At 41.8% G+C, this 10243-nt stretch overlaps 1 protein-coding gene across 6 annotated transcripts in view; it reads left to right on the forward strand.

Moving 5' to 3' along the window:
- Positions 1-10243, forward strand: part of smarcd3b (SWI/SNF related, matrix associated, actin dependent regulator of chromatin, subfamily d, member 3b) — a 31247-nt gene that overhangs the window by 17296 nt on the left and 3708 nt on the right. For 2 of the 6 annotated variants that reach the window (XM_061667121.1, XM_061667119.1), the window contains exons 3-13: positions 1594-1683; positions 3393-3435; positions 4265-4387; positions 4469-4594; positions 5753-5848; positions 7003-7104; positions 7585-7746; positions 7919-8016; positions 8691-8826; positions 8893-9015; positions 9754-9855. In XM_061667121.1, coding sequence (XP_061523105.1) covers positions 1594-1683; positions 3393-3435; positions 4265-4387; positions 4469-4594; positions 5753-5848; positions 7003-7104; positions 7585-7746; positions 7919-8016; positions 8691-8826; positions 8893-9015; positions 9754-9855 — 1201 coding nt within the window. Of the gene's footprint in view, positions 1-1593; positions 1684-3392; positions 3436-4264; positions 4388-4468; positions 4595-5752; positions 5849-7002; positions 7105-7584; positions 7747-7918; positions 8017-8690; positions 9016-9753; positions 9856-10243 lie in introns of those variants that run through there. The other 4 variants (XM_061667120.1, XM_061667122.1, XM_061667124.1 and 1 more) reach the window with 4 other exon arrangements.

The raw sequence follows: 10243 nt of genomic DNA on the forward strand, positions 1-10243 counted from the left end.
CAGCATTGTATTTGGGGTATTTTTGTTTTGTTTTCTATTTTTATTTAAAAAATATTTGATATTTGATGCATTTTTTGTAGCTTTCATTTTAATTAAATAAATAAAAAGTGAAATAAAAATAGTGACTTTTTAAAATAAATCTTTGAAAAAAAACTAATGGTGAACCAAATTCTATTTCCCCTCCAAATCGTCATAGTTGAGCTACTGAGCATGCTTGATACAGTTCTTATATGTACCTAATGAATTGTCCAGTGAGCGTCGCATGGAAGTACCACATGCAAGAAAGTCAAATACTACGCTAAAATAGTACAGGCAACTCGTATATGATGTAAAAATGAAACAATACTATGAAAGTGAACATTGTTTTTTTGTTGTTATTTGGGCTGATGTTTCTGTTGTTGCTTTTTTGCTGTTCTGTGGATTTTTGGCCTTGAAGTGGCGCCGCGGGAGGAAGCGTCAGCTTCAGGTTGCCCGGCAACGCGGCCGTGCGTCCCCGCTGTTGCCAGGTCGACCACTTCAAGCTTTTTTTTAATTCAAAATTCTAAACGTGACAAAGAATTTTAATTGGTAAAAATTCATTTTGCCGGCGTTCGTCTCGGTCTTTATCGTTGTGTCGTCTGCGCGTGTGTGCTTGTTTTGGTTTATTGAGGACTGTTTGGGGATGAGCGTGGCCCTCACACACACATACACACATACACACACGCACGCACACAAACATTTGTAGAGCATAAGTGCCATCTTGTGGCAAATTTGTTCTGAGGAACTATGCTGAAGTGAGTTGAGGAGTTTCGTTTCGACAAAACTAGTGATTTTCTGCCATCTTGTGCCCTCTTGGTCTCAAGTAATTATGCTGATGTGAGTTGAGGATTTTCAAAAATAGTGCTTTGCTGCCATCTTCGTGTCAAGGAAATGTGTTGTTCAATAAAATGTCTTGAAGTGAGTTGAGCAGTTTCATTCAGACAAATAAATGTGGTTTTCTGCCATTTTGTGGCCTCTTGGTATCAAGGAACTCTATTGGAGTCAGTTGAGGAGTTTCATTTAGGTAACAATAGAGCTTTGCAGTCATCCTGTTATCGCATGGGGTCAAGGAACTAGGATGAAGTGGGTTGAGGAGGTTTATTTCAACAAAAGTAGCCGTCTTGTGGTCTCTTGCTGTCAAGGAACTATGTTGAAGTGACCTGAGAAGTTTAATTTCCACAAAAATAGTGTTTGCGACCTGTGTGCCCTCTTGGTGTCAAGGAACTTTGTTGAAGTGAGTTGAGGAGTTTCAGTTAGACAAAACTAGGGCCTTGCTGCCATCTTCTGGCATCTATAAGCAATTATAATAATTTTTTGGGGTCCCGATTCCCTTAGAATTAAAAAAATGTGACTTTCTACAGCTGTTTTCTTCGGGGGGAAAAAATATTTTTTTTTTGTTAACATTACAACTTTTTTCTCAAAAGCAGGCAATTTGCGAATTAGTATGGCATATCGTGGTCGTCGTGGTAGTTGTGTTTGATTGGCGATCCTTGTAAGAATGTCTCCCCTTTAAGGGGGTCCCTGCTCCCCAAAAACTCTGCCCACCCCTGCTCTAACGGGTCAACCGATCCCCAGGAAGCCGCTGGGATTCCCGGGAGCCAACGAGATGCCGGCGAGACCGATGGACATGAGAGAGCCCCAATCAGATCCCACGCTCGGATCCAAGTAGGACCCTTGTTCTGCTGCATGTCTCGTTTTCTCCTTACCGGCCTGAGAACCCCTCTAAACCCCAAACCCTGACAAAAAAACACCACCACCGCCTTCCCGAATGATAGGATCCTAGCTGTAGTGGTGCATGCTTTGGACTTGGAGCATGGCATGATGGGAAAAGATTTCGAATAGGACCCAACCCTGTTTTTTTTTTTTTTTAATGTTAAAATGTCATTTTAATGCTTTTTTTTTTTTTTCCTTTGCCACGCTCCCGAGACGGCCAAACCACACCCTTAAGCAGCCATCTTGTCCCCCCATTTGGCATGCTTTATGGAACGCCGTTTGAGCATTTATACGATCTCCTACTCGTTCGCTGAATTATGAATGAAAACGAGTACGCCGTGAATAAATGCTCAAACGGCTTCACATAATGCTAATGATAATGGACCGCTAACAATATGCATAACCATTTACTAATATAATCAAAACAAGTATTTAATCCACCATCGCTCTTAACTATTAACTACTACAAGTTGGTTTTCATTTCAACATAAACTCAAAAGGTTATTAAACTAACCCGATTGATGGTCTTTCTATACAGTTAAACTTCTTTTTGCAAACCACTTGCATGAGTTAAACAGAATAATACGTAGAAATGTGGCTGAATCTGAATGTAAGGCTTTTTCTTCCTTTCCAGCGACTATAAGCGCAAGAAAAACACGGCCTGGAATCTGTGAAAACACACACGCTCGCACACACACACACACACACACACACACAGACATACACGTAAAAATGTTGAGAAAAGCCCTTAAACCTGGGCTGGGTAAAGTATTATTGCCTGCAGGCCACATGCAGTAATATTTGTTTTGTTTTTTTTAGTTTGTTACTTACAATTATTTGTTTTCTTTATTCAAGTGGCCGATTAATTTTTGTGTTGATTTATTGTTAATAATAAAATAAACAATTTTACATTCCATTCAAACTATCAATTTTATTAAATCATTGGTTCATGGATTATAATTAAATTAACTCTTCTGTGTCTTAGACCAAACTGTCACAGTCCTTATGCATAGCCTTCATTCAATTAAAAAAATGAGAATTAAATATTATTTTAATATTAAAATGGGCTACAGCAACACTAAAATACGCTAAAGACACATTTGATTTGTTTTTGTTAATGCATTAATGAATTTATTTAAAAAAAATTAATTGGTTAATTAAAATGTGTTTATTAATATTTCATATATTTCAGATTTCAATATTAGTAAAATCATTGTTAAATATTTAAATAGTTCTATATTTGGTTGATTCATTATAATTCACTCAAAGTTTCTAGTTTTATGTCACTATTATTCTTATTATGTTTCAATATTTTAAATACACAAAACTTCATCTCCAAGCGGACTGGTCTCTTCAGACCATGTTTGCAAACTCAAGCGTGGCCCACCTGAGCCTTACACACGCACACCTTGCTGCGATACGAATTGTGCCAAGTGTGTCCATGGATGTGCCCACTTTTTGGGCTCTCAAAGGCGTTTACTCTCCAGGTGGACTGCTGCATTTATTTGGGAGCGCGCGCACAAACGCACACAGCTGGGACGCTGGATGTGGCCCAGCATTTCAGCAGATGGGCCGGGCACTACGCTATCAGTCACCATAGTAACATGCTCCCCTTTTTTCCTCCTCTTTCTCTCCCGTCTTCTTTCTCTCCCTCTCTCCAGCGCAAAGAGGAGGAAAATGGCAGACAAGATTCTTCCGCAAAGGGTAAGGCTACATTCTTTTCTTTTCTGTCTTTTCTTTTCTTTTTTTGGGAGGGGTGGGGGGGCGGATGTGCAAAAGAAAAAGATCCCGCTCGGTTATGATGTCTGGCGAGGTGCGTGGCGGGCGGGAGGGGCGCGCTCGTTGGGATGTTTCTTTTTTTTAGGGGGGTTCGTGAGGGCTTTTTCGTATATTTAAATGGGAAGAGGCGGATGGAAACCAGGAGATGCACGATGGCGGTGGAGGTGCCGGCGCAGGTCAGAGACGGGGAATGTGCGCAGATAAACGAGGAATGAGGGACAACAATGAAAGCGGCCATTTAGTGGAAGGTGGGGGGGCCGGGGGCCGGGCGGTGGGGGAGCGAGGGCTGGGTGTCTAGGTGTGCGTGTATATGAGCGCAAACCCTTTTGACGCTCTCAAGAATCCTCATCGATAGCAAAACGTACGCTATCTCATTTTCACGGATACAGATTCCAATATGTTTCTTAATATGAGTAAACATATCGATATCTATACGTATACGATACTAGTACCAAAACCTATTTGATATCAGCAGCAAAACCTAGTGTCAAACTGATATACAACTATAGACATTGATACTGTTGCCGATACTGATATGCAGTAGCTCGACTTTCCAATATTGATACCTGCTGATATCGATACACAATACCACCAATATTAATACCGATATCTGTACCACTACAGATATCGATATTGATGTGGCTACTGATATTTTTCAACGATGAAGGCAGATGCTTCATCAAATTGCTGAAACTGAATGAATTTTCCTGAGCATTTCTGTGAATTTTTCTTTCCATTTGGATCCCTTCTTCAGATCCGTGAGCTGGTCCCCGAGTCTCAGGCCTACATGGACCTGCTGGCCTTCGAGCGCAAGCTGGACCAGACCATCATGCGTAAGCGGGTGGACATCCAGGAGGCGCTCAAGAGGCCCATGAAGGTAAGACCGTAACGCTGGCTCCTGTTTTCTTCGAGAACGTGTGATTAACAGCGGCCCCTGTGCGGCGTACGCGGGTGTCAGCAGCAGAAGCGTAAACTGAGGCTGTATATCTCCAACACCTTCAACCCGGCGCGGCCCGACGCCGACGACTCGGACGGCAGCATCGCGTCGTGGGAGCTGCGTGTGGAGGGAAAGCTGCTGGACGACGTGAGTAAGGCTGCAAATATGCACGCCGCGGCCCCGGAGGAGGAAGTGGTCCTCGGGAAACATCCCGCGGTCCACTAACTTGGCTATTCACGGGCCTCACGCACAATTTTCTCTCATCATTTTCCTTTACGTGAAGCATTAATAAGAGGAGGGGAAAAAAGCCTTTGTGAGACTCACAGGCAAAGCTGTTCTTGTCATTAGCATAAGACAGCGTTCCGAGCGAAGCAGGCTTTGGGACCCTGTGCAAACTGCTAAAAAACAGATGCCACCTTAGAAAATGATGTAAAATAATCATAATAATAACATGGAGAAACTGAGCTGATGCTGTTCTTGCCATTAGTGTAAGGGAGCGTCCTGGAAAGCAATATGAGGGAGGCAGAGTTATGCAACATGCGCAAATTACTACAAATCTGAGAAATGAATGTACAGCGGTGCCTGGAGATAGAACTTTTTCAAGATATGAGCCATCATTCGGACCATATTTTGCTTTGACTTTGACCTTACGTGTTCAAAACAACCAAACGAGATTGTCTTAAGAATGGTCCGCTAGTTGAATGCTAACATTTATAGGGAGAAGCCATTGACATGCTATCGGTTAGCATCCATGCGGCAGTTTTAAAAACCTTTCAGCAACAGATACTTCAATACAAACGGTGGAGCAACGCATGTAGACAGATAATATAACAATACTCAAAGACATATATTCTTTATCCTCTATGAAGAATGACTAATATTATTACAGCATCTTACTGAGTCACAGTAGTAGTAGAAGTCATTTTCTTCTTCGTTTGTTTCTGCATGACCGGATTATACTGCCTCCTGGTGGCCAAGGTTGGCACACTAGAAGGAGCAGCACAATGAATTGGATTGCAACATTAAATCGTGACGCACAAACGATTTCAATTCTTTACATTCTGTATAATTTTATGAAGTACAATATTATAGAATGATATTTTTCATGATTAAAAACCACAAACAGAAGTGGTTCCAAGGGCAGATTGATGGCATTTCCGTTCAAGGAGGAAAGATCATTTGAGATGTTTTTTTGAGTTACGAGCATGGTCACGGAACAAATTCAACTTGTATCTCAAGGCACTACTGTAGTGAACAATTTTAAAAAGAAAAGTTAAAAGACCAATGCATACGTGTGTTCTTCAGCCCGGCAAGCAGAAGAAGAAGTTCTCGTCGTTTTTCAAGAGTCTGGTGATCGAACTGGACAAAGACCTCTACGGACCCGACAACCACCTGGTGGAGGTCGGTTACCAATCGATTCCTTGAGGGGGCGCGAATTGACATGACATGCATTAAACAATTAGAAAACCAATTCCCGAAGCAATTTGTAACAATTTAGTAGCTCGTCGCTGCACTGTGCAGCCCCGCCAGAAACTGTTGCAACTGTTGTAAAGGTTTGATCTGATGGCAAAGCCTCCAACTAACCTTCAACTTGCAAAGCAATTGCAGACTTTTCATTTGCAGTTGTTCTTTCGGCGGCGTACCGAGCGCTTTATAAAAACGACCGTTCGCCGGCCTTCAAAACAGATTGAATCAAAAAACAGAAAAGAAAAGAGTGAAATGTCTCAAGGTTCACACTTTTATGAGGTCAATCTGAGAAACTGGCTCCGTCTTTTAAGCGCTTGATTATTGTGGAGCAACTGAATGGGTGCAAAACCAACCAACCAGTTTTTAAGTGTGTAAAATATGTCATTTCTTTTATAACATTGATGAAATTAAATTTGTCAATAAAGTACCTGTCACTTATTGCCATTTTCTTCTGTGGCCCCTTAAACAAGATCAAATTTTAGGATAAAATGCATTAAAGATGCCTTTCTTAAATGTGATTAGGATAAATTATTTGTATATGATTATTTTTGATAAATGTATATATTTTGTTTATTATTTTTCAAGTAATAAGTAACTATTTATGTATGTTATTGTTTTATGATTAATGTTGTTTTAATTGGCTATTTAAAAGACCGAATGCTTAGAATTCCTTTATCTATGTATAATTCTTTTGAATACATTACTATTAATTGATTCAGATAGTTTAGATGTTTTAAAATTATTATATTTATTTACATTGTTTATATTATCCCTATTATTAAAAGGTATTTATTATTATTTTCTATTTTTCTTCAGTTTTTTTAAATGTCATATTATCACACATTTTCTGGGGTATTTTGTCAGCATAAAATTATAGTCTAGTGTAATTTGTACGTCCCCATCAAACAAGCGGACTCCCTCATCAAATAAGAAAACGTATTTTTAAGCACTTACATTTTTTTACGTACATTTAAATGCAGCACGAAAAGAAGAAAACAAACAAAACAAAAAAAGTAGCCGGCTTGTAATGTCTTCAAGTGTCACAAGGGGGAGCCAAACAAAAAGCGTGCTGGTTTTGTGCTTTTCAGTGGCACCGCACGGCCACCACCCAGGAGACGGACGGCTTCCAGGTGAAGCGTCCGGGAGACGTGAGCGTGCGCTGTACGCTGCTGCTGATGCTGGACTACCAGGTGACGATCATCATGGTCCTCCAGTATTCTCTGTATTTGACCTAATGTCATAAGCTAATTTTGCTTCTTTTTTCGGAGTCGCTTCACAACGTTAATACTGTAAGAGTCGAGTCGAGCCAACACAAGCTAGCTGTCGGTCGAAAAACAAAACGGTGTGCCAAGTTATCCCGCCCACAAAAAAATAACATAAAATAAAATAACATTTTTTTTACTTTTATGTACTCTTTACTTTTTTTTTTTCAACCGTTCCCGCTGTTTTTCGCTGGTTTTGTGCTCTGGACGAACCAATCGTTTTTGTTTTTTTTGCGCCATCTCGGTGTCCAGGAGCTCTGTTGAAGTGAGTTGAGGAGTTTCATTTAATCAGAAAATAGTGCTTTGCTGCCATCTTGTGGTATCTATCGGTAGGCTTAAACCTTTTTTGGTACTTGCTCAATCCCTAGCCCGAGGGGGCATTGACAGTCTGTCCCTCTCTGCCGTCAGCCCCCCCAGTTCAAGCTGGACCCCCGTTTGGCGCGCCTGCTGGGCATCCACACGCAGACGCGCTCGTGCATCATCCAGGCGCTGTGGCAGTACGTCAAGACCAACAAGCTGCAGGACTCCCACGACAAAGAGTACATCAACTGTGACAAGTACTTCCAGCAGGTACGCAGCCAAGCCGTCACGTCGTCTACATCCGGGTTTCTCAAACTCGGGGGTCCGCACAACCATCGGATGATTTCATCTACCTGCCGTGGTCGTTATGTTTAATTGGCGTTAGGCTGATTAGAAAGTGTCTCCCGTGGACCGCCGTGACGTCATCTTGAAATGATTTCAGATCTTCGACTGCCCGCGGCTGAAGTTCTCCGAGATCCCCCAGCGCCTCACCAACCTCCTGCTGCCCCCCGACCCCATCGTCATCAACCACGTCATCAGGTACCGGCGAGACCCGTCCACCTTCCGTCGGGACCAACTTCATCGCCGTGCTGCTGTAGAAACAGGAAGTAGAAAGATGGTTTCAAATAGGAACAATTAGAGAAGTGTTTCAAAAATAGGTCTTATCTGGTCACATTTGACTTTTGAATTTGACCAATGACATGTTTCCTTGAACAACAAAAACAAAAATGTAAGAATTGGCTACAATCAACAGAATTGGGTTCCTGCCTAAACGGTTTGCTTTCGAAACGGGAAGTAAACTATTATTATTATTTAGTACAAGAAAATTTAGAACTAAAAAAAGCTGATGAATGTAAATATGACAATATCGCTACAGCCACTGACGAAGCAAGTTTCTGCCTAAAGGGGCTGCAGCTCAAACAGAAATTTACAAGTAGTTGGTTACACGAACAATTTGAGCGAAAACATTGTTTTAAAATAAAAAGTACTATAAATGGTTTGTCACATTTTGGCCAACTAGCAGAGGGCCAAATCTGGTTGCTGCCTAAACGGGTTGCTGTAGAACTCCATACAGGAAGGAAACCTTTCACACCCTTGATTAATTGTTTCATTATACAACAAAAAATGTCAAAAAAGACAAAAAAAGAGTATTTGACGCCTTCTAAAATGAAGCCTCTGCCTGTTTTTTTGGTTTTGTTTTTGTTTTTCCCCAGCGTGGACCCCAACGACCAGAAGAAGACGGCGTGCTACGACATCGACGTGGAGGTGGAGGACCCCCTGAAGAGCCAGATGAGCAGCTTCCTGCTGTCCACCGCCAACCAGCAGGAAATCGCCACGCTGGACAACAAGGTGAGGACGGCGCCGGCCCCGACGGGCAAACGGCCCCGCTGACGCCGCTTCGTTTCCTCTCTCGAGATCCACGAGACCATCGAGTCCATCAACCAGCTGAAGATCCAGAGGGACTTCATGCTGAGTTTCTCGCGGGATCCCAAAGGCTACATCCAGGACTGGCTCAAGTCCCAGAGCAGAGACCTCAAGGTTCCCCTTTTGGACTATTTATATACTCTTTAATAGTCCCGTTGAGTATGTCCTCCATTCCACACAGCTGTCGCATCACCGGGGAAAGCAATTTGCGTGGAAGTTGCGTTTAATTGTTGCAATGTACAATGTGAGACTTGGAGTTCGAATGCTTTGAATCGGGCAAGAAATGTGAAAGGAAGGAGCTGAATTGTAGAACTGGTCGGAATTTTACCGTGAACATTTAGGATTTGGGGGAACGTGAGCAGTAGTTCCCAAAATATCCCAGATGAGCTGAATTGTTTCAAGTTTGAACGGTTTAAATTGGTCGTGAAATGTGGCCGTAGGAGCTAAATATGTATTGTATCTCTGAGTTTGGGGATTTGCTTGTGAACATTTGAGGAATCAACCAATTCCCGAATGAGCAGCTGAACATTTTGAAGTCGAGGCAAATATGCAAAAATGTCTTCGTCTGGGAATTTTAGTCTCCAAATTTGTGAATTCAGGGGATGGAAAATAATCATTTGGGGAATGTGGAAAATGGTGCTCTGAATAGTTTGAATTTGGATTGGTTTTTTTTGGGTGGGAAGCAAGCAACGATGGTAAAACTGGGAACGATTAATAGCGTTGCAAGTTCAATTCCGGCATTCAGCCTTTCAACAACGGAAAGAATTCCACAACATTTCATTTGAGCATTCACGCGCACTTTCTCCGCAAATGGGATTTGAGTCATGCGAGATGTTGCCATTTTTGGGGCAGCTGATGACGGACGTGGTGGGGAACCCCGAGGAGGAGCGCCGGGCGGCCTTCTACCACGAGCCCTGGTCCCAGGAGGCCGTCAGCCGCTACTTCTACTGTAAGGTGAGCAAAAACAAAAACAAAAACAAAAATCATCATTTCTTTTTCTATTTTGATTTTATGCAGCTCTATTGAAAGGTCAGCAACCTCCTCTCCTCTCATTTCTTTCATGTTTTTATTTTTTGTAATTTTACTGTTTTATACTAAGGTGCAAAACCTTACCGCTGCATGGATGTTTTTAGTACAATTTTTTGGTATGATGTTTACGATAAGTAAGCCTCCTCCTTCCTTTGATGTTCTTTATGTATTTGTTATTTTGATCATTTTCAAAATACTTCCATTGTAAGATAAGATAATTCTTTCATTATCCCCAGAGAGCAAATTCAGGGTGAGCAAAGGCAGGCAAACCTCCCCCCTGTCTTTTATATCTTTTTGGGAAATATTGTAATTA

The sequence above is a fragment of the Phycodurus eques genome, chromosome 21, assembly GCF_024500275.1.
Source record: "Phycodurus eques isolate BA_2022a chromosome 21, UOR_Pequ_1.1, whole genome shotgun sequence".
NCBI classification, from domain to species: domain Eukaryota; kingdom Metazoa; phylum Chordata; class Actinopteri; order Syngnathiformes; family Syngnathidae; genus Phycodurus; species Phycodurus eques.